The sequence below is a fragment of the Drosophila busckii genome, chromosome 2L, assembly GCF_011750605.1.
Source record: "Drosophila busckii strain San Diego stock center, stock number 13000-0081.31 chromosome 2L, ASM1175060v1, whole genome shotgun sequence".
Classification (NCBI taxonomy): Eukaryota; Metazoa; Arthropoda; class Insecta; order Diptera; family Drosophilidae; genus Drosophila; species Drosophila busckii.
In genome coordinates this window covers 3,147,876-3,175,407 of record NC_046604.1, presented here as the reverse complement: position 1 = coordinate 3,175,407, position 27,532 = coordinate 3,147,876, and the positions used below count along the sequence as shown (strand labels likewise).

Genomic DNA, 27,532 nt, shown 5'->3' with positions numbered 1-27,532 from the left:
AAGCTTAAGTTTATTGCCTTAAGCAGCAAAGCTTTTAAATCTTACATATGCTTGAGTCAAGTCGTTGAAAATCTTCGAGTCTTTAATTGATTCATTAGCTGTTTGGCCTGAGGTCTGTCAAATGCTTTAAGCTCTCAGTCTTCCTCTCCCCCCTCTCTCTCTCTCTCTCTCTCTCTATCTCTCTGGGCGTTGTTTAATTAAAGCCTAGTGAGCTTAGGCGCTAAAGACAAAAGCTGACAGCTGGCGGAAACTAAATTACACTAATTGGGTTATCATATGACAAGGCGAGAGTGCGTCGACAATGCTGTGTGTGTGTGTGTGTGTGTTTATGTGTGTGATACCCTTGGCTATGCAACACATGCCACGTGGCAAGGGTGCAACGTGTTGGAACTCGAGAGCCTTCAGACGTAATAAGCTGCAAATGATTTTATGTCCACTGGCAGCTGCTCTGACAGCGGAAACAACGATTGGATAACAATGATGAAGTGCAAACCAGAGAGAGAGAGAGAGAGAGAGAGTGAGGGCGTGAACTTAGTTAACTGACATGTTGTTAAATTTAATTTACAAGCTTTAATGTTTACTATTTAGGCAAATATGACGAATGAATTACTCTCCAGTATTAAAATTAGCTGTATTAAAGCTGTATGGCGGGCTCCAAGTGCGGCAACTTGGCATTGTCGCCTCCATCTTTGGGTGTTTGCATTTCCTCGAGCATGCGATTGAGTGACTCCGAGCCCAAGGCATAATTCGCTTCGCTATTGTAACCCATAAATTGTGGATAGTCCGCATCGTTGCCATCGCTGCTGAAAATATATTGCAATGCTGAATTGAGCTGCTCCGATCCCATTATATATGGCTCGTTCTCATCCAGTTTCTCCACTGCCGAGGCCTCCATGCCTGCGGCTATGTACGCATCCTCCTGCTCATTGGCCACCTTAAAGAAGCGCATGGTGTTGGTGCTCAGCAAGAAGCCAGCGCTCATGCTGGCCAGCCATTGGATGACTAATTTCATATTTTTATGGGATTTGAAGTTGGGAATATACTAAATTCGGAATTTCTAAATTTGAAGCTACATTGACTATAAAATTTTAGCTTAAATTAGTGTTGGTAAATATCAAAAGCAATCACAAATGAGTACCAACAATCCAAAAATGTAAGATTCTTGCTTAAAGGCAGAATTTCTAAGTTGTGGATCGATTACTATTGGATCGATCCACTATTAGAGTGGATCGCTTCGTATTTCAAAATCGTAGTTCACGTAAAATTCCAAGAATATTTCCCATTGAAACCATGGCAGAGTTATAATAACTCTGTTTCTGTTTGCTTATAAGATAAATTATAAAGCGTTTTTATTTTCTTAATCATTTTCTTTATGCTTTGAGCAGAAATCCTAAAATGAACCATTGCAAAATAAAGTCTCTATCGTAATCTTTTTATTTAGGAAAATAAATTATAGCCATATCCACAACATAACAAACATCCGTAACTTATAATATGCAGTCGCTTGAGTCTTGATTTGTATAATTTATCTAAATTACAAATAAGTAATTTATATATTCTATTTTATCTTTGGTACATCGTAATGAAAGATTTGAAAATTTAAACAAAGAACATGTCAAGTTCATTCATTGAGCTGCTTCCCAGATGCGTCTGCATATCCAAGAGATTAGTCCTTTGGCTGCCAATTAGAGTCTCGCGCCTGCTCCAATTCGCTTAAATTCCGATTGAGTGGCTCATGGCCCATGCTAATGCCAAATGGTTGCAAATTGTAGATCAAATAGTTGAGCACATACATTTTGTAAGGCATCACATAATGAAAGCTGACAGCATAGGATGAACAAAAGTTCTGACCCTACAAACCAAAACGTTTATATAAAATATGAAATATACGAAATGAATAGAAAACGCACCTGTTCGATTTTATAGGATGTATATTGGTGCATCCAAGAGTCGTTTCCTATTCTGTGCGGTATGAGCCAGTTCTCGATTTCTAAAGGCATAAAGCGCAGGCGATTGTATTCGTCCTTAGAATCCGCAACCTTGACCCTGCAGAAGCGTAAGCAATGGCCTATTTCGAGATCCTCTTGGCCATTGCTTGCAACTCTGCATACGGTCGATTTCAGTCCATGCTCCACCAAACGTTGCAGCGCCTCGCGACTGAGCACATAGCCCGATCCGCCGGAGTGGTAACCATCAAACTTGCTATATTTGAAGCCAAAGTAAATGGGCTCATTGGGGCTGTGGCCGTGCAGCATGTAGCGCATGTTCTCCATTATGACAAAGGTATCGTCGTCGGCCTTGAAGAACCAATCGCCCTCCTGCAGATAATGCTGATGGACATAGCGAAAGGCAGCTCGGGTTTTGTTCCACAGCAGATCATAGCCATCGTCCACATCTAGCGGCACGACGATAGCGCCTGGAATGCTGCGCTGCTCACGACTACTGAACATAATGAGCTTGTGGCAGCGGCGTCCCCAGGTCTCCATAATGGGCTTGGCGCTGGCCTCGCACTTGTGCGGACAGGTGATGATCATGCATATGACACGCACGCGCTGAGCCAGCTGCGTGGCCAAAGTGTTGTTAGCAGCGCGTGCTGGCAGCCCCAAAGAAGGCACCGCCGGCCTGGCAGCATCCATGCCATAGGGACGTAGATGATAGAGCAGATACTCCAGCACATACAGCTGCTGGCAATTGACATAGGGCAGTATAAACATAAAGGGGACAGTGCCATTGAAGCCCTGAAAAGCAGCAGCACAATAGTTTAAATTGATTATTAAAGTTGTTTGCTTACTCCGCCGCCATAGACTGCTTGATGTACCATTGGCCACATCCAGAAGGACTTGCGTTCCGTAAATGGTATAATGTCGGCATTCGCTTGGAACGGGTTCAGCTGCGCGCTGTCCAGACGCAGATTGTTCATGAGCGCGTGCATTAACTGCTGCTGGTCATGCGCCTTGGCCAGCAGCTGCTGCAGTGCGCCACGACTGAGCACATAGTCCGTAGTGTCGCGTAGGCTGACATGCGCATAGGGATAGGCCTTGTGGTAGGCGCTGAAGTAGAGCGGCTCGGCCGGATCGTAGCGGGAGAGCACATAGCGCAGATTCTCCATCACCACATAGCTGTCCACTTGCACCTGCAGCAGCCAGTCGAAGTTGAATTTGAATTGCTTATAAATGCGCGCATAGACCTGCAGCGTTTGCTCCTCCCTGGCCTCATGCAGATGTATATGATTGCAGCGATTGGGCCAGCTGCGCATCACATGCTCCATCTTGGCCTTCTCATGATTGTTGGTCAACAGCAGCAGACAATGCACGCGCACGCGACGCGCCAGACGTCGAGCTATGGTGAAGTTGTCCCGGTGCTCCTGGCGGTCGTTCACATCATACTGCCAAATGTTCTCCTTGTAGGGCGGCTGCAAATATTCCTTAATGTCGCTGGCTGTGCGACTCATTGCGAATATATAGAGCTGCAGAGCTATGAGCCAGCAGAGACAGATTAGCAGAAACGTTTTTCCCGCGGGGCTTAGCAAACGTTTACAAACTCGCAACATCATTTGTTTTATGTATTTTGTTTACGACTGAGACTTTTGGCTGTGTGTGACACGCAAAACCGAATGAGAATTTTTATAGCAGCAGCTTTGACAGCTAAGACTCTTAATTTAATACAATATTACTATTAATGCCAAGTTGACTGATCTAAAATTACATTTCCATTAAGCACAAATTGCATTTAAATTGACTAGTCATTTATCTTTGGAACAGCAAAATTCAGGCTAAATTCTAAATTCTATTTAAGCCAATTGGATGCAGCTTATAGAGCACATAGTCCAGTACGTAGAAATCTACAGCATTGCTATAGCGAAATGTTATTGCAGTCTTCGAGCAGCACTCGCGCGATTTCTGTGAATATAAAATGCTTTAGCTATAGCATGAAATTTGATACAACTCATTTAACTTGCATTTCCCAGCAGTGCGTACTCATAGCTGGCTGAGTACAGAAAGCGTTCCAAGCCCAGCTCATCACGAGAATCTCCAGCTATGATATTCACATTGCGTAGACAGCGTTGAAGCTCCAGACTTTCACTGCCATAGCTGCGATTGCTGCAGATGCTGCTATTGTTATATCCCAGCTGATTGAAACGCTGCAGTGCCGACTTGCTGAGCAAATAGACGCCACCGCCTGTTGTATTTTGCTATAAATAATAAACATTTAATAATTGCTTGTTGCATGCAGCTAAGACTCACCTGCTGTTGAGCAAAGTTGCCAAAATAAATGGCGCTGCTTGGGCTGTAGCCAGCGACCAAATGCCGCAGATTCTCCATTATGACATAGCTGCAATAAATTAATTTATTATTATAATTCATGAAGCAATTAACAACTTACTTGTCATCGTGCAGCTTGAGCAGCCAATCAAAGTCTTTATAGTGTGCTGCAGCATGTTGCAAGCTGGCGCGCGTTCTGCCCCAAATGTGACTGTAGCCCACGCTCAGATTTAAGGCCACAGTCTCCGGCAGCTGCTGCTTGTCGCGTTGATTGCCTATAAAGATCAGCTTATCACAGCGCTGGCCCCAAGTGCGTTTGATATGCTTGGCGCGCAGCTGCAGCGACTTGGGAGCGCTGCTCAAGACCAAGCAGAGTATGCGACTGGCGTCGGGCAGCGGCGCTGACGTCGTGTAGAGTTGTGAGGTAATAGGCGCGCGCGGCGCAGTCGCTGGCGCTTTATAGCTGGCGTAGAAGCGCAGTCGCGTCTGGCGCAGCAGCTGCGACAGGCAGATGCCGCCAATGATGCCCAGCAATAGCAACAGTAGCTCTATAGGCGGTCGTAAGTTTTGCATATTTGTTGCTGCGTTGTTTTTTGGTTATCCAATGTTGATGTTATGGCTTGCAACACCAAATTAACACATTCTTTTATACTGACGCAGCGAAAAGCAAACCGTCTAAACAGAGCCAAAACTTGTAAGATGCGGTTGACCTTGAAACGAGACCGGCAAAGATTATGGCACTTGGCCTCCGCTCTCTCTCACATACACACACTCTCTCACAAATATTTATGTGCCTTTGTTTGTCACTGCACCTTTTTACTTCGATTCGATTTGCAATTACTTTTGAGCTCTCTTGGCTCCGCTGCCGCCGTCCCAAGTTGCAGCCACTTCTGCTTTTTTTCAACTCTTCCAACAATTTATGTGCCGCTTGTTTATTTACATATGCATGTTTTGCTTTGTGCTTTCTGTCTTCAGTTTACAGTTTTACAAACGTGCACAGAATACAAAAGCGAATGCAGTAAACATTTAACTCAAGACCGTCTACGGTTTTCTTTTGTATACAAGTATTTATTTTTTTGTAAAGAGCGCGAACGCCAACTTCACGCTTTGACGATCGTTTCCACAATGTACAAAACCGAATCGTAGTGTCAGATTGAGTCCAAAAACACACCAAAGCCGAAACACAACTGGCGACAGCAATGTTGGCATCTGTGCTTTTAACTTTAAGTACTGAGCAAACAACAAATTTATTTAAACAGAATATGTAAACAGCAGCGTTATAAGGCATTTCAATTTGCTATGCTGGCTTGTCATTGATTGAGTTCATTATTAAAACAAACCTTTATTTACTTTTTTATATATTTTTTTAAGAAATATATGCGCTCAAAGTTGTGTAGTAATAATAGCTTAGCTATGTATAATAACAATATTGATTTATTGTATTTTTTTAAATAATTAAATAATCTGGTTATTGCTGTTGATCAAAACTTCTCAATTTGTATTTAACGTGTTACGCTCTTTCGCAATCGCAGCTGTTGCCAGCTTAAAATATATTTCTATCGAACGACCGCCACCTGAACTATCGATGAGCTTATGGCTGCTAATTAACATAAGCTGTTAAGCGCTGTCAGCTGTTGCGCATTTTTTATCTTAACATACTTAGTAACAAAAACGCTTAAAGCACAAAAATATGTGTATTTTTTATAAAAAATATTATAATTTATTAAGCTTAACATATTTTACAACATAATTAGCTTAAGCATATATGCCATCAGTTGTGGCATCTCCACGTGCTGCCTTCACATAACTATCCTCAGCGTTGCTGTTGCTCAAAGAGTTGTCCACATCCTTGACAGCGGCTGCTGCGCTAATCTCTGAGGAGAGTCGAGCAACTGATGCACGCTCATCCACAGAGACAAGCTTCTTAAGAGCATAAGGCACGCGATTAACGACGGCATTGAAGCCATGCTCACGATCAGCTGTATAGGTAACAATTCTCTTGTAGCCATCGGGATCAATGAGGCTGTAGGAGCCGCGCACCACATCACCATCGCGCGTCTCGCTGTGACTCTTGATGTCGCCGGTGGTCTCATCATTGACCTCATAGTTGTAGCTGTACTTGGCTGGCGCATAGACTTCGGGCTGGCGCGGCTCCTGCAAGTCTGGCAAGGGCACAGGCGCAAGTGGTGCCTCATTGGCTGTGGCAGCATTACTAATGGCACGCAACAGGTTGGCATCGGCTTCGGTGTAGTCGTAGCCATCGGGAGTGGCATTGGAGTTCTGTTCATTGTTGCGCGGCGTTTGATAATCATTGCGGAAATCCTCCCCAGAATTGCGCTGCTGCAGCGTATTCACCTCCACGGCATTGGCTGCTGTAGTGCGTCGGCTAGGCTCGTACTCAGCTTGGGCGCTGGCAACTAGCGCCAGTGCAAGTAGCAACAACTGCAAAAGGGTTATTTAATTATAGGGTTTACTAATATTATTTAGTTGGCTTACTTTAAAGGCCATATTTGCTTTTGGCTTGGTTTACTGTTCGATACACAATCTGTCAACTTGGACTGCAGTTTTGATTGACGCTGCACGTTATTTTTATAGCCAAAACGGCCTCCAGTCAATTACTCAATGTTAACCGTTATACAATTGTCATGCTTATCAATTGGACCAACTAAAGAGATTACACTTTCAATATATTTCAACTTTTATGCGCATCGAATCGATGATGCTGCGTAACTGTCTCCTCAACAATGAGGAAGCTGTCTGTCCAGAAAACTGCGACAATTGTTAATCAAAATGTGTGTTCATTTGAAATTTTGCAAACATGCAAACAATTGAAATTTAATTTTGGTATTGAGTAATTTTTGTTAAAACCAAAGCAAATCAGTTTACTACACATAAGCTTAGTTTATTAACTGATTATTAAAACAAACAATTTTGCTTTTAGTGTATTGATATTAAATTTGTCAGTTAGAAATATTTAAAAATTGTTTAGAGAATCATCTTCTGATTATCTTTATTCAAACTTGAATTCATAAATGGTAATTAAGAAATTATCTATATACTTATACAAATGTCAATAATTTCAAACATTCATATACAGACAAATGCTTTTAATGTTGCTGATGTTAATGACAATGTAAACATTTGTTTTATTGCAATTTGCAGAGACTTCGAGCGAGGCATGAATTGTCTCTATGGGAATCAAACCGGTCGCAATGCGCATATTGTTAGAGTTAATTTTGTTGCTTTTTTTTTGGTGAATTTTGTGTGGCTGCGCATCAAACCAAAACGCGATGGCTGCATTAGCAAATCAGTCGTTGGCCAGAACACAACGCACGACATGACAGTCAAGAAAAGATCTCTGGCCAGCTTGCGGTCGCAGCTGCATTTGCTGACGGGCTTCATAGCGGGATTTGTTAGTGCGTTTATGCTATTGTTGTATATCTACGATGTGAACAGTGGCATGCCACATGCGCCCACCAGCAGCAGCAGCAGCAGTAGCAGCGTTCGAGCTTATCAGCTGGCGCCAGCAGCTGCAAGTCGCGTGCTCTGCATGGTGCTGACCTGTCCGGATTATGTGGAGCGCTATGCGCAGCATGTGGCTGCCACGTGGGGCAAGCGCTGCAGCAAGCTGCTGTTTGTTAGCAGCGAAGACTACGAGCCGCTGGGCGTGGTGCAGGTCGTGCAAAGCGACAGCTATGATGAGCTGTGGAATAAGACGCACGAGGGCTTTCGTCATGTTTGGCTGCAGTATGGCGAGCAGTACGATTGGTTCCTCAAAGCCGACGACGATACGTAAGTGACGCCTCGCCTCAGATAGTCTAAGCTTCTTATGCTCTAAGTTCTATTTAATTGCAGCTATGTCATTATGGAGAATCTGCTGCAATTGCTGAGCGCCTATGATGCGGATATGCCCGTATATTTTGGCTATCAAATGAGCCGCTATAATGTGGTAAGTACAATTAATTTGCAATTCAAATAATTAAGTTAGCTAAGTGACACGCGGCTAATTGAATTTGGCTAACAACTTGCTTTAACAAAAGAAATTCTGTGACGCAGCAACATTAAAATTCACATTTCTTCAACTGTCTTTCATATTTATATTTAACACTAAATTTAGCGAGCATTACCGGTTTTTTGTTGTTCTATCTATGATGTGATAATAATAATTTGATTTTAAGCACTGAAAGATGTTTCTCCATTGTTAGTTGTAGCTATTATTCGCAATCAGTTGCAAGCGTCATTCATTAAACATAAGCCAAAAGGGCAAACGTTAACATAGCTTGGCTTAATGGTCGCTTGTCCACGCAACTTTTGAAGGCGTCTCACAAACATAAATTACAGCACAGTGTTCACAAATATTTTGCACACACCCTTGGATGCAAACTATTTGGTAGCCAAGTTCAGTTCACAACATTTATAAATTGCAGTTAAAATTAACATTTATGTTTGCTTTATCACACATACGTTTTGCATATTTTTTCGTGTTTCTACAAATTTTGATTTATGCATTTGATTATTGTTGCTGCTGCTGGTGCTGCTGACTTTTGTCTTTGTCTGTCAGACATGGCAATTAATATTGTGGGAAACCAGTTAACAGTGGGATAGCTTTATTATTGTTAAATATATATCATTAGGCAGTTAGCGTTTATAAAGGCTGTAAGCCATATTTAGAGATTCATATTTATCACTCATATTTGTTTGATATATCAAAACTCACATGTCATTAGCTAAGCTGTAATCTGCTTAGCGGAATCCGCAAACAGGTTTTGCTGGGAAATTATGCTAAATGCCTTAACCATAACTAATTACATGGGCAATGTCAATATTTATGCACACGCTTACACATAAAAATATAGTTGTTGTTTTTTGATTGTGAAATTTACGTGGCGGGTGTGTTCATCAAAATTTTTTAAATAACAAAGCATTTCATAATTCCGCTTGTAACTGAATCTGAGCCACACTGCCTACGAAACTTGTTTCCCTTAAGCATATTTCAAATTTTCATTTCAGAGCTATATGTCTGGTGGGGCTTCCTATGTGCTGAGTCGTGAGGCCCTGCGGCGCTTTATGAGCCAAGCTTATGGTAACAGCAAGCTCTGTCCTGCGCCCAAGACCATGGGCATTGAAGATTTCTACATGGGCATCTGTTTGCAGAATGTGGGCGTGCGGTTAATAGACTCTCAGCGTGCCTTGCCCCAGCTGGATGAGCGGCCAAAGTTTATGCCCATCAATGTGGCTAATTATCTGTATAACGGAAATATCAGCATACCCGATTGGCTGCGCGCCATGAGCCTCAACGAAATCGAAACAGTAAGTGAGCCTAGTTTCTAAAATTACTTTTCTTAACTTTCCCATATCTTAGGGCTACAACTGCTGCTCCAATTATTCGATTGCGTTTCATTATACCAAACCGGAGCTCATGTATCTTTATGAGTTTTTCTTATATCACTTGCGTGTCTATGGGCGCAAGTATGCGGAAGAGCCGCCCGCCAAATTAACAGCAGCTGAAATTATGGAAATGTTTCCACTCGAGAACAATTCAAATATACAAGACTTGTCTCAATGGGCGAATAAGCCGGATAATTTTTAATGTACATACATTTTAATTTTAATTAGGTTTAAAATCAGTTTGTGATTTATTTAATAATTAACTTAATCTTTGAAATATAGACGCTTGTTTATTAGGTTTAAGTGCAATGCTGTTTAAACTGTAACAAAAGACTTAGGCAACAAACTTAAATGCGTAGCGTTTAAAAACTGTTGCATACTCTTAGGTGTTGTTTTTTAATTCAATCAAGTTGGCAGCGCTTAAGTTAAGAGGATTAAAAAAATTGATAATTAATATAATTTATATTTATTTAATTCAAATTCTAACATATACTAATGAGCACTGAGATTACTGAACTAAATATGATATTAGACAAAGTTATCTTTTGGGTTTTAGTTTAGCACAATTAAAATAAACAATATTTAATCTAATATTTAATCTTATATTTCTGTTGAACATAAATCAAATAATTGATCTAAATAATAATAACCTTAATAAACTAAACATGGAGCTCAAAAACTTTACTTTGTTTAACTCAAGTCAAATAATTTATATAAAACTAATACTTACTTTAGTTTTAAAGTTCGCATAACAAGCAACGCTTTTAGCCAAAGTCATTACCTTTTCGCTTGTGTTTATAATAAACTTTATATTGTTATAAAGTTAAGTAAATCCTTCAAGTGCTGGCGCATTCTTGCATGAAGGGTTGCCAATTGAGTTTTCATTACCAAAGTCAATGTGCTTACCTTGCAGCTGGCTAAGCAAACTGTAAGCCTAACCTGAGTTAGTGCTGTAATTAAAGATTAAAGCCTAATTAAAGACAAAGCACGTACGCGTTGAACAGCGTCGTTTGATTGAGATGTTTCTAGCGCTTTATATGGTCAAGTTGCAATAGAAATATTAAAAGTGCCAATCAAATGCATTAATAAGTGAAAGGAAAACGCAGAGCTTAAAAAATATGAGCTCAGCATATCCAATGACAGTCTTTGGCTTTGAGGAAATACTAACTATGGTTACGTTTTTGATTGCTGCCATCGACTTCAATCAAATTGCTAAGAACTTCATTAAGTCAAAGACTGCAGGCGAAAACAACAACAACAAAAAACAAACAAGCAAACAAAATTGTTTGCTAACAAGCTACTTGAATTTAGCTACTGTTAGTTAGTTAACTTAGTCAGCTTCATATTAACGACCGTCATACGTTGCGTATGCGCAATGCCCGTTCAATGGCAATGGCGCGTGTTTCACAGACAAGTGGGTTAAATTGCTGTTGACATACGCTACAGTTAGAGTATATGGACTATATAATCAAAAATATAAATTAAACATAAATCATAAACAAGAAAGTTGTATGCAAATAAATTTTTATTTGTTAGCATTAAACTAGAATTTTTAATATATTTACTCAATTGTTGTAAGCGCATTTGCTATTCGTTTAACTAAGCTACAAATTGCTTGCAGCTTTTGTAGCCGCTGTCGTTGCTTTTGCTCTTGTTATTGTCACCTGTCTGATTAATATTGTATTCGTTTTTTTTTTGTTTCACTATTTCTTTGAATAAAAATTGTGCGTTTAGCCACATGCATGTGTGTGTGTGTGTGTCTTGTCTGTCATGTGTGTGTGTGTGTGCGCATAGTTAGGAGCTGTGTCAGTTAACATTTTATTGTGCGCACCTTGTGACCTTCGAGGTTGTCAAATGTTTGCTATAAACTGCGTCGCTCTCGATTTGCAAGCCATTAAAAATTATGGATACACACACACGTATGTATATTTTATGTAAGTGGCTTACAGCAAAAAAAAAAACTATAACAAAATTCATAAAAAAATTAAATTGAAATTGTATCAAAGAGCAAAAGCTATAAAAAATCGATTACTCAGCAATGCGTAGCCGTAACACTCTCTAAGTTGTTGTTGTTGTTGTTGTTGTTGCAAATTATATCGTTTCATATAATTTGTTGCTTACTTGTTTGGCCACGCACTTAATTTTTTGTGAAAGTTGTTAATACTTTACTCGAGTTAAATTAATTTATAAAAAATGTTCGGCTGTAATTTGTCGCGTTATTTATTTTGACTTCTTATACCCTTCACTTTTGTCTGTACATAAAATACCAAAAGCCCATAACACTTGATAATGTCAAGATTTATTTATGTTTTTTTGTATTATTTTTTATGCTTTGTTGCTTGATTTGTGTTCTCGAACAGTTTGCCTGAAGTGTGTACGCACGCTTGAGAAATTGGAATGCCGTAATTAGCAAAAGGTACGGACTTGAGCTCTTGAATTTGTTTACAAGAATTAATTGCTTATTTTTTATAATCGAGATGCCGGATTTAAGTTGTAGAGTTTTTGATGTGTTTATTACATGTTAAGTTGTGTAAATAGTGAAGAGCTAGGCTGCCGAAAATAGATTAAACATATTTCAAACCCTTCACCTTTTTATTGTATATGACACACAAAACTCTTTTGTTTTTATTATAAGCATAAAAACTTGTTTATCTATTGCTTTCAGATTTGATTTGTGCTGTCAATCGGTTGACCAAAGTTCATGCCTCACAATTCAATCATTATTTCTATATAGACAAAAAGCAGCAGCAGCATTTACAGACAATGTAAAGACGATATTTTATGTCAATTCTTCTATGAGTATGTCAACAGCTTTTTTTAGTACTTAGTGCATATGTTTGCAGCTGTGCGCACATTAAAATCAATTAAAATTCTTATTTATCTTCTATTCGCTAACAAGTGCATGCAGCACATGCGACGAGCGCATCTATAAATATTTATTAAACAGCCTGCCAGCATTCGAAAACTAAATAGTATTAGTATGTGCGCTTAGTTTAAGTTCAATGCGCACGCATTGAAAGTTAAAGACATTCTGTGCTACGGCTCAAGAGCACTTGAAGTCGCTTGAAATAATTGATATATGGCTACAAGTTGTAATCACAGAACAAAAAAAAATAAATATGTTCATGCTCAATAGCCATTAAAAAAAGTAATTTACACTCAAAGTTTAGCACTCGATATCGTAAGATAAGTAATTAAATTAATTAAGTTTCATTTCTTGATTTTAGCTGTGCGTGTGTGCAACTTGAACTAAAAACTAAAACCATATGAAATATGTAGTTAGAAACTATTCAAGTGCTTTTCAATGGCATTTGCTGTTCAAGTTGACTGCATAATTTCGATTGGTATCTGAGCTGAGCGGCAGCTGCTGCTGCTTTTTGGCATTCAATTGAGCTTTAGACGCTTATGACACATGCGCGCGATAAGAATAATCCATAAAATGCGGCAGCTTAAATGGTTTAAGCAGCTAAAATTTTATTTGATTTTAAGTGGCAACGCTTTGCCTAATTTCAATAATTTTCAAATAAGCATGTAAATTTTGCTTAGCTTCGGTTCTCCTAAATGAGCATAAATTTCGAAGAGCGCGTCGTAAAAATTTGAAAAATTAGTGCATATTAGCATAGTGCCTACAGCTATTGCAATCATAAATTTTGACTGCTCAATTAGTTGCCACAAAAGAGAAAGAGAGTGAGAGCGGCGCCGCGTGACCTGAAGTTACGCTCTGAAGATGCTACCGTTTGGTTTACTCTTCAGCGCGCAGACTCTTTTGCTCTTGCTCTTTATGCAGATCCGCTTTGTGCTCTTTGAGCGACCTCTGGGAAATGCCCATAATGCTTGCTCCTATGGGATAGCTGAACTCAGCACGACAATGATTAATGCGGACACGTTGTCATGTCGAATATGACGGAACTTATTAAGAGACGGACATGGGAGACTGCCAGTCCGTCACACACAAACGAAATGGAGCATGAGCGCAGATCTGAAGCAAAAAATAAAAAACTAAGAAGAGAGCGAGCGACCGGTTTCTTAGCTGCGAGCATGCGCAAGAGCGAGAGGGCAAGTAAGTAAGCTCCCTCAGCCCAGCTGAGGTGGGCACACAGCTGAGTTTTAATTTCTGCTGCGTTCAGTACTCAACGAACTCTTGGCCGCTGTGGACGTCTGTGCTCCCCACTAACTGGTGAGCGAGAGAGTGTTTGCCTGTTTGTGTGTGTGTGTGTGTTCGATCGTGACTATCGGTTGTCTGTGCCTTCGTTCACAGTAGTGAGAGTGAATGTAAACGTGTCGCGCCTGCGCTGTCATCTTCGCCGTTGCATTGTTGTTGCTTTTGCTGCTGCTGCCGTTTCGTTTCGTTTCCTCATCGTCTTCACCGTTACTATAATTTCTGTTGGTGCTCTGCGGTTTTTTTTATCTATGCAAAGTGACAAGCCAAGTTATGTGAATGGCAAATTGTTGAAATTGTTTGACGAAAAGCGCAAAATGCCAAATAAAACAAATAGAAAAGCATGTGCAACTCAAAATACAACCAAACTACACCCGCAATGCAATGTTTAAACAACAAAATATACAGCTAACGCTTATGTTGTTGTTATTGTTGTTGTTGCTGTTGCTTCTTTGTGCTGTGTTTTTTGGGTCGTCGTTCGTGGGTTTCGCCATCTCTTTTGCGCACAAGCAAATTCGGCGACTGTTTTGGGCGACTCTTTGGCTCCTCTTTGTTCACTTTTGAGCGTCTTCGTCTTTTGCCTCTTTATTTTTTCGTTTTCGTTCATGAATATAATTTATTTTCGTGTTTATTTGCTGCGGCGGCGGCTGCTGCGGCTTCCACTGTCAATGCAACAACTACAACTACAAATACAACTAAAAAAACAACTTGGGCTAACATTAAAAACAAAAATATCAAAGACTAAACAAAAATTTACTTGTCGCTTGCGCAATTTGTGCGAGCCCAAAATAAAAATTCCATGTTTTGCTAAATTAAATAAACCAAAATAAGCGGAAGTGTAAATGAAAATTCGCCGTGTCAATAAACCAAATAAATGTGTGAAAATAAATTGCTGAAATGAAAGTTTGCAAGGGATTTGCATGTGGGCTTATTATTTTCCCAGCCACTGTTGCCAAGTGAGACAGTTGATGCCAGACAGAGATAGCAGTAGCAGTTAAATGAAAATAAGTATAACTAGACTGCAGATACTAGCAACATATAATCTATTTTAATATTTTTTTTTTGATTTCTTTGTTGAGTTCAAAGTTTGAACTTTTTATTTATGCTTAGCTATTATTAGCATATGGCTCTCTCTCTCTCTCTCGCTCACTCACTCACTCATTTGCTTTACAGCTGTTTGTCTTAATTGGCACTTATTAAAATAATTATCATAGATTGGGCACCCCAAAAAAAAAAAACTCTAAAGAAGCGGCAGAGCTTATGCTTTGTCTACAGTGAGTGCAGCTTTTATGTTGCCGTGCAACATTTTTCATATTAATTATGGCGTTCAGCTTATGCACGCTTCGTGCTTCGCTTTTCACACGCCCGCAACAGTTTTTCACTTTTCCTTTTCATTATGAAAAACGCACATTATTTTAGCTTAGTTTACTTTGGTTGTTGGTCTTACGCCCGTTATTGTTGTATGGGTTGTATTGTTAATTGTTTTGCAGTTGTGCAATGACTTATTTTTTTATATTTTTCATTGTTGCTGCTGGCTTCGTTTTTTTTTGTTTTCTTTCGACTCAACTATTGACGATTATGACTAATGAACGTTTGTCGGTTTTGTTTGTAAGCTTTTGCAGAAGGTCAATTGTTTTGTGGGTAATTCCGTTTATATATTTTTTTTAGTTTTTTGTATTTTTTGTGGGTAGCCCCGTTTAGCTAACTTATGTTTTCAATGCTTTACTTACTTTTGTGCAATATAATTAATTGTTAGCATTAACGAACCATTTCGTCATTTACTTCAGTCAAAGACTTTTGTGGTTTGATTTTTCGTAATTGTTGTTTAGACAAAGTTTATTTCGAATTCGATTTGTTTTTCCGTCTGTGTTCTTGCTTGAGAATCTTAAGCTTGGGAACTTGTTTCGTTTATCAGCTGATATACAACTTTCAAAAACAAGCTGCTGCCCCAACAGCTTCTACAACATTCTCTCGCATATACAATACAAATTGTTGTCTATTTAGTGAAATGCATAAAAATCAAACAGAACTCAACTAACTATTCGCATTTGCCGAGTTCAATTTTATGCAAATCAGTTGTAACGGTGAACATTTAATGCTAAGGAAAAACCCCAGCCAGTCCAAGTGCGTAACGAAGCTTAATGGCCAAATTCTATGAATCAGCAGGCAGCCGCTAATTTCGCATGTCCAACTATTTTTACAGTGCGTCGCAATCGTATGTCTACAAGCATGCATCAGCATTAAAAAAATATAAAGTGTGTATCCAAGTGAAGTGGCATGTGGCAACAAATCGTTTCGAATATATCTGCGAATAATGTTAAATTAAGGGCGGCAACAAAAAGAGCTTTCCCCCCGCCAGTGCCAAGTGTGTTAAATTAATTATACAAAAAGCCAAAACAAATTTGTTTATAACAATTGCAAATACTCGGGCCATCAATATGAGTGTTCCAAGCATGCCCCACCAGAGGGCAACAATCACCACCACAAAAACCACCAACACCACCGCAACTCCAACTGTGCATAGCTGGAGATCCCGTTCAGTTACCACTCCCCCCCACCCCCACCCATGGGCGCAGCGTCTATTGTTGCTGATTAGTCTGGGCCTGTGTCTGGGCTTTGTGCATTGTTATGGTGAGTACGCAAATTCAATTAGACTATGTTAAGTAAGCATACTAATATCATTTTGATGAAAGATAGTACAGAGTGTAATTAAGAGTTAGTAACAGCAACAAAATAAACAAACTTCCTTGTATTACAACATTAGGTTAAAAATAAATATTAAGCAATTTTAAATGGAAAGTGTGAGCATATTGAAATGATTTTTGCTAAAACATTTATTTTCAATCTGATATAACCAAATATATTAGTTATTGTAGAAAGTATTTCAAGCTAATGAGCGTTCTTAAGCAGTTCTTGAAATATTGTAAATAATACCAATACCAATACCAAGATATATAGTAACTGGGAATACCTTATTTCCCAGCTGTGAAGGGAGATTCCATTTATTTTTCGTAGACTCTTTGGAATACTAGCCCAGAATCAAGTAAAGCGGAATCTTTCGCATCTCTAGTAATCAAATATTTCTTTAAAAATGATTTTGCAACTTTCCAATCAGAAAAGTTCAACAATCATCACTCAAGCTGCTCACCAACGCGTTGGTGAAAACAAAACTGTAGTGCTAATGGAGCAATGAAATGAAAACGAACTGATTGTGTTTGTTTTTATCGTGCCACACGCCATGCCACATGTGGCGGCAGGGGTTTGCATAAGACAATAGATAATATTTCTCATTGTTTGCATTAATTTCATTACGCCAAGCAACAGCAACAACAAGTGCTGTGCATATATCAAAATGATATGCAAAATTAACTATGCAATAAAATATAAAAAACAAAACAATGATAGAACTCTACTATGAACAGCTGCTCGGCGTCTGGGCCCCAATGATCGTGCGTTGACATTTGACTCGGCTATTGATAGGACCACGCCCACCAAGCGAGCGAGCGAGTGAGCGAGCGAGCGCTTTGCTACGTGACTGGGCTTTGGGCGGCTCAGAGGAAATACTCGTGTTATTCTGATGAGGTTTATCGGTCAGTCGAAGCCACGACAGATCTCTCGCCAAGTCTGCCGTTAGTTATGCTGTGAGTCTGACTATTCTATTGTCTGTCGTCTAGACTTGGACTCGAACTCGGACTCCACGTGCCGTCAAGTTGATGATAATGATGATGACGTCGAATCATCGTTAGTCGCTTGTATTATTATGATGGCTACTACTCAATTTTTCAGTTAGCGGGCGATTGCAATAAATTTTAAAGTCTAGGCGCTGGCTAAAAGGCGTTACATATTGGCAGCAGCTTGTAATGAGTTATTTATGCATGTGCAGTAGCATTTAGAGTCTATTAAGTTGGTCCATTAACTTGTGCTGAAAGTCATTTGATCTGTCAGTTGTAAATGGCTTACAAAAGAATTTTAACAGCAGTGCTCTTAACTATTGTTTAAGTGCTTTTTAATAACATTTAAAACATATTAAACAAGTTCTCTAATTACTAATTAATCATTTTTACAGTAGCGCAGACATAACTTAACATAAACTGTTAATAACATACGTTGTATTCCCAACAGAGGCTGACAATGTTAAATAAATGTAATTGCAATTGGCTTGTTCTTCAGTCTATGTTAGCTTTTTGTTAAGACAATCGCTGTAGATAAATAAAAAGATAATAAACGAATAATTTTGATATTATGTTATTAACATTTCAACTTAAAAAAAATGTTAGAGTAAAATAATAATAAATAATAATAATAATTACAGAGTATATTAGAGTCGAGCTGCCAAGTGACTAACAGCCGCAACATTATTATTATTATTATAATTATTATTTTTGTAAGCACATTAATCGCACTGAGCTCATCTCCATTTGATTGACCTTATAAATGGCGTTTAAGCCATAATACAACTCGGCTAATGATCTTGGCAATATCTTGGCAAAAGTTGCTTTTACCTTTTACTTGGCGTTCGATTCTTTACAATGTATGTTAAAGTAGCCAATATAGGAAATTTTAATTAAGCAAATGGCATTTTGATTAATGAATTTAAGCACTAACAACAAATGCATGTAAGCAAAATACTTTAACTACAGAGACTACTTCATTTTGTAGATTTTTTGGAGCGACTGCATTCTTGGCAAACAATTTGGGTGCCCGGTTTGCCGTTTAATTAAGCCGCCAAAAAGAATCGAGAGAGTTGAGCTTTAATAAATAGTGTTAATTGATTTTAGATTAAATTAAGTCATGTGACTCAAATTGGCAACCAATTAACAGCTAACAAATAGATGTCATTGTTCTCCAAGCGAAACATATTGTTGCAAGCTTGACTAAGTAACAGTCACATGATGTCTCTTTGGCTTATTAACAGTTGCACTCAAGTGTTGCTTATAGCCTTGAGTACATTGACTCGTTGGCTAAAAGTCTTTGTACGCTCTTAAGCCACTAAAGTTAAGTAAATAAATAAATTTATTCTATTCCAGGCATAGCAAATATAAAAAGCTTGTTAAATATTTGTAAGTTAAATGTTTACTAGTACTAAATTCCAGCCAAGCCAGCTGTTCATTTAATGAAAGTGTAGCGCGCACAAGCAAATCAAATGACTTAGAAAACGAACGTGAAATCGTTGCTGTTATAAAATAAAAAGGCAACAAAGACAATGCGACAATTGATGACGCTGCAGGCACAAAACTTATGCTTAAGAGGGGGCGTGGGGGCGTGACAAGGGGGCTCGTTAGTACGCGATGTCGTGCATGTTTTAGCACACACACAAATACACACACACACAAGTGTAGCAGGTGTTTTGTTGCTTGGCATTCCAAAGCCGCCAACGCAATGTGCGAAGTCAGCTGAGTCTTCTTTAAATCGCGCTCTCTCTCTCTCTCTCTCTCTTACTCTTTCTCACTTGCTTGCGCTCTTCTGCTCAACTTTAGTTTATTGTTGTTGTTGTTTTTGTTATTGTTGCTATTGGCACGCTACGTTTTTGGTTAACCGGATCTGATTCTGATGATTGTTGTGCTTGTATATAAGTTGGAAATCGCTGTTGCCATCCATCATTCCCACACACACACATACAACAACACACGTGCGAGCATTGCTCTCAAAAATGGCACAAACTATACTCAAACTATTGTTGTTGTTGTTAGCAACGTCATGACTTTAATAGTTATTTCATCTGTTGAAAAAAAAAACGTTTAGCGAATCGTTGTGCCATCATCAAATTAAAACGTTTGGCATTTCAAGTGTGCTACATAATAAAAAAAATAAAAGAAATAAAACCAAAGCAATATCAAAGAATAATCGATTAGGTTTGCTTTTATTATTGTTTGCTTTGAATTTATTGCAAACACATTTGATTTAATTCTAGCGCTTTGTTTTGCTTTAATCAGTTCATTTAATCATCTGCTCATCTCATCTTCTTCATCTTCATCTTCATCTTTGTCTTTGAACTGGTTTGCCCATCGTAATCGTTCTTCTAATTAGCTCTGCTTGACTATAAATAAACTTTTTGTGAGAAATATCATGTTATTAATTTTTTTGCTCAGCATGTGAAATTAATGAAGTGCGGGTTATTTTATTTTATACACTTCTGCGTCAGAGTACAGAATTATTTTTAACATTTAAGATATAAATTGATGAAATTAAATAAAATGTATGCAGTTTTCTAACTGATTAAACAGCATTTAAATTAGACTTAAATGCACAATCATCAATGTGCGTTCATATATCATTTCCACACATTTTCATTCAAACAAACAAATATGCAAATTGCAGCCTATATTTAACTCAAGTCGAGCCCCAGCTGGGGCCGCCTCAGAATTTCGCAGTCAATTAAAGCAACTAAATGCACCTACTCGCAGTTCTAACTTGATAAGCATTTATAGAAAAAAAAAAACTAGCTTAGTGGGTTGGGTTTGCTCCAAATAGTTACAAGTAATTTTTATTTTTTTTTTTATATTTTTTGTGCGTTGCTATAAATGGCATTCTAAGATCTTAACTGGCACAATTTAATGCGTAATTTGCACGCATAAAATGCCGCTTAAAATAAATCTAAATAAATTGCGACATTTATCGGCGCATAAACAACATTTTGAAATTAATTTCGCATTACACAGTTGTTACGATTTGATTTACAATTCGACTGATAAAAAATTAAGGCGATTTATTTATTGTAATTGATATATATTTATAGTTTAGGCTAATCGACTGAGTAAATTGCAAGTTTTCTATTTTTATGCTTAATTCAGTTTAATGCAATTAATAAAACAAAATTAGTAGTTTAGATGACTTATTAACTAATATGAATATATGTAAATAAATATTTTTATAGAGTAAGCTTATGGAAAAATAAATTTCATTCTACATTATCAAGAAATTAATTCGCTTAACAAATTAATACCTAAAAATAAAGTTTTCTTGAATTAATTTTTTAAAAAAATATTTTTTGTATAAACAATGTCTTAAGTATCATAAAAATTGCTGTATATATATTGCTCGAACAAATGATAGACAAAATATTCTCAGGCTCAACTAGATCTAGATCTTATGCATTATAAAATATAAATATTTAATAAATTGATCGTTTTGAATTTCAGAAAAAATGTACAGTCAGACTGAGAAGCAGCGCTACGATGGCTGGTATAATAATCTGGCCCATCCCAATTGGGGCTCAGTAGGTAAGACTCTCGACTCTCAATAGCTAAATAGTTGATAAACTAAACTGCAATGTAAATATAACAACTTTCGAAACTACTACTAAGCAGCGAGCTCAGCTCAAATGACTGAAATGTCAATTAGAACGTGTATTAAATCAATTTGCATTGAATTAATTTGCTTTGAAATTAATTGCAGACAGCCATCTGGTGCGCAAGGCGCCGCCCTCCTACTCGGATGGGGTGTACTCCATGGCGGGTGTCAACCGCCCATCGACGCGGCGACTGAGCCGCTTGTTTATGCGCGGACGCGATGGACTTGGCTCCAAGTTCAATCGCACAGCGCTGCTCGCATTCTTTGGCCAGGTGGTGGCCAATGAGATTGTCATGGCCTCAGAGTCGGGCTGCCCCATCGAGATGCATCGCATTGACATTGAGAAGTGCGACGAGATGTACGATCGGGAGTGTCGTGGCGACAAGTACATTCCCTTCCATAGAGCTGCCTACGATCGCAGCACGGGCCAGAGTCCCAATGCGCCCAGGGAACAGGTGAGTGGTGCTCAATGAATAGTTAGAGAGCTGGAGAAATGAAAACTTACTTCGCAGATAAATCAAATGACTGCTTGGATTGATGGCAGTTTCATTTACAGCACCTCCGAGGCCTGGCTCAATGCCATGCGCTCCTTCCACAATGGCACTCTACTCACCCAGAAGGACGGGAAGCTGCCAGTGCGCAACACGATGCGAGTGCCGCTCTTCAACAATCCGGTGCCCAATGTCATGAAGATGCTCAGTCCGGAGCGTCTCTTCTGTAAGTAATCAAATGAAAATGAAAGCACTTCAAAGTTGTCTAGCTTCCATTTATTCCATTTAAAAGTTTGCTAAAATTAAAACAATTCTGTAAACTAATTGCTAAGCAAGTTATAAACTTTAAGCTTATAACAGTAGCAAACTAATTCAAATAGTTTTTGAATTAAGCGCTCATCTTCTGAAATTCTCTTCGATATGACGCAGCTTAGCATGAATCAATTTGAATAAATTGTAAATGACCCGGCTTTATCTTTAGAATTTTAGAATGCTTCAACGTTTTGTATTGTTTATCAGCAATTAAAGATTTTATTGTTTTTTAACTAGATTCAAATTAAAGATAGTTAAACAGGCTTCAACGTATCGATTTTCAGATTGCATCATTGCTATTAATTAATAGACTGCAAGGTCGCAAATTCACAGCTAATCCCAAGTTCACACCTTTTGCATTAACAAATACTTTAGATACAAAAATAAGTTGTTGGGCTAAATACATTAATTTTAAGGTTATAAATAATTGTAATCATGTTAAAAAATAGTTAAAAAAAATTGCAAGAAACAAAATTTAATTTTAATGCTTAAGGAATTTCATAAAGAGATCGCAGTAGAGCATTGTAAACTATATTATATTATATTATAGAATAACTAATTATAGTTATAAGAAATTGTTATAAATTAAAAAAAGCCTATTAATTATATTATTTTTGATAGTGAGTCTTAAATGAAAATTTATTCAGAGTTTAAAGTCGCTTAACGAGAATTAAATACTTTAAAAAAATTCATTGCAAACAGCTTAACTTTACTTTTAATATTATAACATTTTAAGTTAATTTTTATATATAATGTTGAGTTTTAGTTTTGATATTCAATTTACTTCAATCTTTTGCAGTGCTGGGAGATCCGCGCACAAATCAAAATCCCGCGCTGCTCTCGTTCGCGATTCTCTTTGTGCGCTGGCACAATACGCTGGCGCAGCGGATCAAGCGAGTGAATCCTACGTGGTGCGATGAGGACATTTTCCAGCGGGCGCGGCATACGGTGATTGCCAGTCTGCAGAATGTGATATTCTATGAGTATTTGCCGGCATTTTTGGGCTCGGCCATGCCATCGTATGAGGGCTACAAGCAGGACGTGCATCCTGGCATTGGACACATATTCCAGGCGGCGGCATTTCGCTTTGGCCACACCATGATACCGCCTGGCATCTATAGGCGCGATGGCGAGTGCAATTTCAAGCAGACGCCCATGGGCTTCCCAGCTGTACGACTCTGCTCCACATGGTGGGACTCGAGTGTAAGTTTGGCTTTGCATGGAGTGAAGAGCTGAGTTAACTTTAAATCTTTGCAGGGCTTCTTTGGCGACACGAGCGTGGAGGAGGTGCTCATGGGCCTGGCCTCGCAGATCTCGGAGCGCGAGGATCCCGTTCTCTGCTCCGATGTGCGCGACAAACTGTTTGGACCCATGGAGTTCACGCGTCGCGATTTGGGCGCATTGAACATAATGCGTGGACGCGATAATGGGCTGCCGGACTATAATACGGCCAGGGAGGCGTACGGACTGCGGCGGCATGAGAACTGGACAAGCATTAATCCGGAGCTGTTTGAAGCGCAGCCAGAGCTGCTGGAGTGAGTTGTATGATTTACTTAAATGTTATTTATTTTAATAATTTGCTTCTCAGAATGCTGAAGGAGGCGTATAGCGGCCGCTTGGACGATGTGGACGTCTATGTGGGCGGCATGCTGGAGTCCTATGGACGACCGGGCGATCTCTTTACGCGCGTCATCAAGGAGCAGTTCCAGCGACTGCGCGATGCGGATCGCTTTTGGTTTGAGAACGAGCGCAATGGCATCTTTACCCCCGAGGAGATTGCAGAGCTGCGCCAGATCACGCTCTGGGACATCATCATCAACAGCACGGACATTGAGGTGGACGAGATACAGCGCGATGTGTTCATGTGGCATGCGGGTGATCCCTGCCCGCAGCCGATGCAGCTGAATGCCACAGAGCTGGAGCCCTGCAACTATCTGGAGGGTTACGACTACTTCTCCGGCTCGGAGCTGATGTTCATCTATGTGTGCGTGTTCCTGGGCTTTGTGCCCATTTTGTGCGCCGGCGCGGGCTATTGCGTGGTGAAGCTGCAGAACAGCAAGCGCCGCCGGCTGAAGATACGCCAGGAGGCGCTGCGTGCACCGCAGCAGAAGGGATCGGTGGACAAGATGCTGGCGCGCGAGTGGCTGCATGCGAATCACAAGCGACTGGTTACGGTCAAGTTCGGACCGGAGGCGGCCATTTACACGGTGGATCGCAAGGGCGAGAAGCTGCGCACGTTCAATCTGCAGCATGTGGATGTGGTCAGTGTGGAGGAGTCGGCCACCAATCATATCAAGAAGAAGCCCTACATACTGCTGCGCGTGCCCAACGATCACGACCTGGTGCTGGAGCTGGAGTCGTATGGCGCACGGCGCAAGTTTGTCAAGAAGCTGGAGGACTTTCTGCTGCTGCACAAGAAGGAGCTGACGCTGATGGAGGTGAGTCGCGAGCTGATGCTGGCGCGCGCGGAGACGCGCGAGCGGCGGCAGAAGCGCTTGGAGTACTTCTTCCGCGAGGCTTATGCGCTGACCTTTGGCCTGCGTCCGGGCGAGCGTCGGCGACGCTCCGATGCCAGCAGCGATGGCGAAGTGATGACTGTGATGCGCACCAGCCTGTCCAAGGCGGAGTTTGCCGCAGCGCTGGGCATGAAGCCCAACGACATGTTCGTGCGCAAAATGTTCAACATTGTGGACAAGGATCAGGATGGACGCATCAGCTTTCAGGAGTTTCTGGAGACGGTGGTGCTGTTCTCACGCGGCAAGACCGACGACAAGCTGCGCATTATCTTCGATATGTGCGACAATGATCGCAATGGCGTCATCGACAAGGGCGAGCTGAGCGAGATGATGCGCTCCTTGGTGGAAATTGCGCGCACGACCAGCTTGGGCGATGATCAGGTCACTGAGCTCATCGATGGCATGTTCCAGGACGTGGGACTGGAGCACAAGAATCATTTGACCTATCAGGACTTTAAGCTCATGATGAAGGAGTACAAGGGCGACTTTGTGGCCATCGGGCTGGACTGCAAGGGCGCCAAGCAGAACTTCCTGGACACCTCGACGAATGTGGCGCGCATGACTTCGTTCAATATTGAGCCCATGCAGGATAAGCCACGACACTGGCTGCTGGCCAAGTGGGATGCGTACATAACATTTCTGGAGGAGAATCGCCAGAACATTTTCTATCTCTTCCTCTTCTATGTGGTGACCATTGTGCTGTTTGTCGAGCGCTTCATACACTATTCGTTCATGGCCGAGCACACGGATCTGCGTCACATCATGGGCGTGGGCATTGCCATCACGCGTGGCTCCGCCGCCTCGCTCTCCTTCTGCTACTCGCTGCTGCTGCTGACCATGTCGCGGTAAGTCCAACTCCAACAGCCGTTGCCCAATCAATTAACTTATGTCTCTTTTTCTCGGCAGCAATCTGATCACGAAGCTCAAGGAGTTCCCCATCCAGCAGTACATACCATTGGACTCGCACATTCAGTTCCACAAGATCGCCGCCTGCACTGCGCTCTTCTTCAGCGTCCTGCACACCGTTGGCCACATTGTCAACTTCTATCACGTGTCCACGCAGTCGCATGAGAATCTGCGCTGCTTAACCCGCGAGGTGCACTTTGCCTCCGACTACAAGCCGGACATTACCTTCTGGCTCTTCCAAACGGTCACCGGCACCACGGGCGTCCTCTTGTTCATCATTATGTGCATCATCTTTGTCTTTGCCCATCCCACCATAAGGAAGCGTGCTTACAACTTCTTCTGGAACATGCACACGCTCTACATTGGACTCTATCTGCTGAGCTTGGTGCACGGTCTGGCGCGTCTGACGGGCCCGCCGCGCTTCTGGATGTTCTTCCTGGGTCCGGGCATTGTTTATACGCTGGACAAGATCGTCTCGCTGCGCACCAAGTATATGGCGCTGGATGTTATCGAAACGGATCTGCTGCCCTCGGATGTCATCAAGATCAAGTTCTATAGGCCGCCGAATCTAAAGTATTTGTCTGGTCAGTGGGTGCGCTTGTCCTGCACCGCGTTTCGGCCGCAGGAGATGCACAGCTTTACGCTGACGTCGGCGCCGCATGAGAACTTCCTGAGCTGCCACATCAAGGCGCAGGGTCCGTGGACGTGGAAGCTGCGGAACTACTTCGATCCCTGCAATTACAATCCAGAGGATCAGCCCAAGATACGCATCGAGGGACCCTTCGGTGGCGGCAATCAGGACTGGTACAAGTTCGAGGTGGCCGTCATGGTGGGCGGCGGCATTGGCGTCACGCCCTATGCCTCCATATTGAACGATCTGGTCTTTGGCACCAGCACCAATCGCTACTCAGGCGTTGCCTGCAAGAAGGTTTACTTTCTCTGGATTTGTCCATCGCACAAGCACTTCGAGTGGTTCATCGATGTGCTGCGCGATGTGGAGAAGAAGGATGTGACCAATGTGCTGGAGATTCACATATTTATCACACAATTCTTTCACAAATTCGATCTAAGAACGACCATGCTGGTAAGTCGGTGATAAACTGTAACCTGAATTCTATTTAATTCCTTTTACCTTCCAGTACATCTGCGAGAATCATTTCCAGCGCTTGTCCAAGACCTCCATATTTACGGGTCTGAAGGCAGTCAATCACTTTGGACGCCCGGACATGTCCAGTTTTCTCAAATTCGTACAAAAGAAACACTCCTATGTAAGCTCTCCTCTCTCACTCTCTCTTTGCTTGCTTTGACTCTCTTCTTGCTCTTCTCTAGGTATCCAAAATAGGAGTCTTCAGCTGTGGTCCACGTCCGCTCACCAAGAGCGTAATGTCCGCCTGTGATGAAGTGAATAAAACACGCAAGTTGCCTTATTTCATTCACCATTTCGAAAACTTTGGTTAAGCCCCCGCCCCCCTCACCGCTCTCTCTCGCTCTCTTCACCTCTCAACTGTACAATCAGCCCAAGGAGATATCATAATTCTGCGTACTTTGATTTCATTTCATTCATTGAGCATTTAAGCGAATTTACTGTACTTAATTAATTATTATATTTCTATTTGTATAACAACTTGTGTATAGTATGTACCATATGTATGCGTATTGCGTTCATAATTTAGTCAAGTTCTGTTTTTAGCGCAAAAGCAAATTGATTGAAAAAAAAAACAAAAAAGCGGCCTCTCTTATAATATATATATACTTATACTTATATCTATGTGTATTTGTATATGTGTATGTGTATATGTGTATTTATTGATCGATATGATTTGTTATCAGTTTTTGTAAACCGTTTGCATTATTTATTAAAATTTACAATTTAATTGATACAACGCAAAAACGTTCATTTTTGATTTATTTTCAGAGCGTATTTTATTTTGCAGACTAGTATAATAAATTGAATTTTCTTAAATCATAAATTATAAATAAAGTGGACAAGTACTTGTCTAACTCGCTCCAAGTCTTAAAATCGGACACTCCCTAAAGTGAAGCCCTAACAGTTGTTTAAGCCCTTTCTGGCCATGGTGATCTAGCAAATTCAAGCAATAAGCTCTTAAATATTATAGCTATTAAAAATAATTAAATTCTTTTTAATAAACATGGCAAAATATAAAATAATTATTAAGCTATAGTATAGAATTGAAAAAACAATTTTTA

At 40.3% G+C, this 27,532-nt stretch overlaps 6 protein-coding genes across 7 annotated transcripts; 2 read left to right on the top strand and 4 right to left on the bottom strand.

Moving 5' to 3' along the window:
* Nucleotides 1-540: 540 nt before the first annotated feature.
* LOC108605017 lies at nt 541-1,077 on the bottom strand. Its single transcript, XM_017994587.2, has one exon. The coding sequence runs from the start codon at nt 1,010-1,012 to the stop codon at nt 635-637; it is 378 nt and encodes a 125-aa protein (XP_017850076.1). The 5' UTR covers nt 1,013-1,077; the 3' UTR covers nt 541-634.
* Nucleotides 1,078-1,416: 339 nt separating this feature from the next.
* On the bottom strand, nt 1,417-3,641 carry LOC108594267. Its single transcript, XM_017979397.2, has 3 exons — nt 2,792-3,641; nt 1,911-2,738; nt 1,417-1,852 (listed from the first exon to the last, which is right to left on the bottom strand). Exons 1-3 carry the CDS (start codon nt 3,551-3,553, stop codon nt 1,667-1,669), a joined length of 1,776 nt encoding a protein of 591 aa, XP_017834886.2. The 5' UTR covers nt 3,554-3,641; the 3' UTR covers nt 1,417-1,666.
* On the bottom strand, nt 3,637-5,446 carry LOC108594268 (glycoprotein-N-acetylgalactosamine 3-beta-galactosyltransferase 1). 2 transcript variants are annotated; one of them, XM_017979399.2, is made up of 4 exons: nt 4,384-5,446; nt 4,245-4,332; nt 3,955-4,192; nt 3,637-3,899 (listed from the first exon to the last, which is right to left on the bottom strand). In XM_017979399.2, exons 1-4 carry the CDS (start codon nt 4,833-4,835, stop codon nt 3,853-3,855), a joined length of 825 nt encoding a protein of 274 aa, XP_017834888.1. In that variant the 5' UTR covers nt 4,836-5,446; the 3' UTR covers nt 3,637-3,852. The 2 variants fall into 2 exon arrangements, with proteins under 2 accessions (XP_017834888.1, XP_017834887.1); XM_017979398.2 differs by having other exon boundaries at nt 3,959-4,192; nt 4,384-5,440.
* A 571-nt stretch (nt 5,447-6,017) lies between these two features.
* Nucleotides 6,018-6,770, bottom strand: LOC108594786 (cuticle protein 18.6). Its single transcript, XM_017979928.1, has 2 exons — nt 6,759-6,770; nt 6,018-6,704 (listed from the first exon to the last, which is right to left on the bottom strand). Exons 1-2 carry the CDS (start codon nt 6,768-6,770, stop codon nt 6,018-6,020), a joined length of 699 nt encoding a protein of 232 aa, XP_017835417.1.
* An 829-nt stretch (nt 6,771-7,599) lies between these two features.
* LOC108594797 (glycoprotein-N-acetylgalactosamine 3-beta-galactosyltransferase 1) lies at nt 7,600-9,852 on the top strand. The gene is made up of 4 exons (XM_017979939.1): nt 7,600-8,054; nt 8,118-8,211; nt 9,273-9,572; nt 9,625-9,852. Exons 1-4 carry the CDS (start codon nt 7,600-7,602, stop codon nt 9,850-9,852), a joined length of 1,077 nt encoding a protein of 358 aa, XP_017835428.1.
* Nucleotides 9,853-13,783: 3,931 nt separating this feature from the next.
* LOC108608412 (dual oxidase) lies at nt 13,784-27,053 on the top strand. The gene is made up of 11 exons (XM_017999771.2): nt 13,784-13,827; nt 16,013-16,440; nt 20,949-21,029; nt 21,205-21,554; nt 21,612-21,816; nt 22,702-23,105; nt 23,160-23,437; nt 23,491-25,263; nt 25,325-26,408; nt 26,464-26,592; nt 26,654-27,053. The coding sequence occupies exons 2-11, from the start codon at nt 16,248-16,250 to the stop codon at nt 26,780-26,782; spliced, it is 4,626 nt and encodes a 1,541-aa protein (XP_017855260.1). The 5' UTR covers nt 13,784-13,827; nt 16,013-16,247; the 3' UTR covers nt 26,783-27,053.
* The last annotated feature ends 479 nt before the right edge of the window (nt 27,054-27,532 follow it).

What these genes read in the sequence shown, in the direction of transcription:
- LOC108605017 (XM_017994587.2), bottom strand. Translation starts at nt 1,012, where the DNA reads ATGAAATTAGTCATCCAATGGCTGGCCAGCATGAGCGCTGGCTTCTTG.
- LOC108594267 (XM_017979397.2), bottom strand. Translation starts at nt 3,553, where the DNA reads ATGATGTTGCGAGTTTGTAAACGTTTGCTAAGCCCCGCGGGAAAAACG. An exon ending in AAGCAGTCTATGGCGGCGGA is followed by an intron (nt 2,739 to 2,791) that starts GTAAGCAAACAA and finishes GCTGCTTTTCAG; the next exon opens with GGCTTCAATGGCACTGTCCC. An exon ending in CATCCTATAAAATCGAACAG is followed by an intron (nt 1,853 to 1,910) that starts GTGCGTTTTCTA and finishes TTTGGTTTGTAG; the next exon opens with GGTCAGAACTTTTGTTCATC.
- LOC108594268 (XM_017979398.2), bottom strand. Translation starts at nt 4,835, where the DNA reads ATGCAAAACTTACGACCGCCTATAGAGCTACTGTTGCTATTGCTGGGC. An exon ending in CTCAAGCTGCACGATGACAA is followed by an intron (nt 4,333 to 4,383) that starts GTAAGTTGTTAA and finishes AATTTATTGCAG; the next exon opens with CTATGTCATAATGGAGAATC. An exon ending in AGTACGCACTGCTGGGAAAT is followed by an intron (nt 3,900 to 3,958) that starts GCAAGTTAAATG and finishes TTATATTCACAG; the next exon opens with AAATCGCGCGAGTGCTGCTC.
- LOC108594797 (XM_017979939.1), top strand. Translation starts at nt 7,600, where the DNA reads ATGACAGTCAAGAAAAGATCTCTGGCCAGCTTGCGGTCGCAGCTGCAT. An exon ending in AAATGAGCCGCTATAATGTG is followed by an intron (nt 8,212 to 9,272) that starts GTAAGTACAATT and finishes TTTTCATTTCAG; the next exon opens with AGCTATATGTCTGGTGGGGC. An exon ending in GCCTCAACGAAATCGAAACA is followed by an intron (nt 9,573 to 9,624) that starts GTAAGTGAGCCT and finishes CCCATATCTTAG; the next exon opens with GGCTACAACTGCTGCTCCAA.
- LOC108608412 (XM_017999771.2), top strand. Translation starts at nt 16,248, where the DNA reads ATGAGTGTTCCAAGCATGCCCCACCAGAGGGCAACAATCACCACCACA. An exon ending in GGGCTTTGTGCATTGTTATG is followed by an intron (nt 16,441 to 20,948) that starts GTGAGTACGCAA and finishes TTTGAATTTCAG; the next exon opens with AAAAAATGTACAGTCAGACT. An exon ending in CTGCTGCTGACCATGTCGCG is followed by an intron (nt 25,264 to 25,324) that starts GTAAGTCCAACT and finishes TTTTCTCGGCAG; the next exon opens with CAATCTGATCACGAAGCTCA.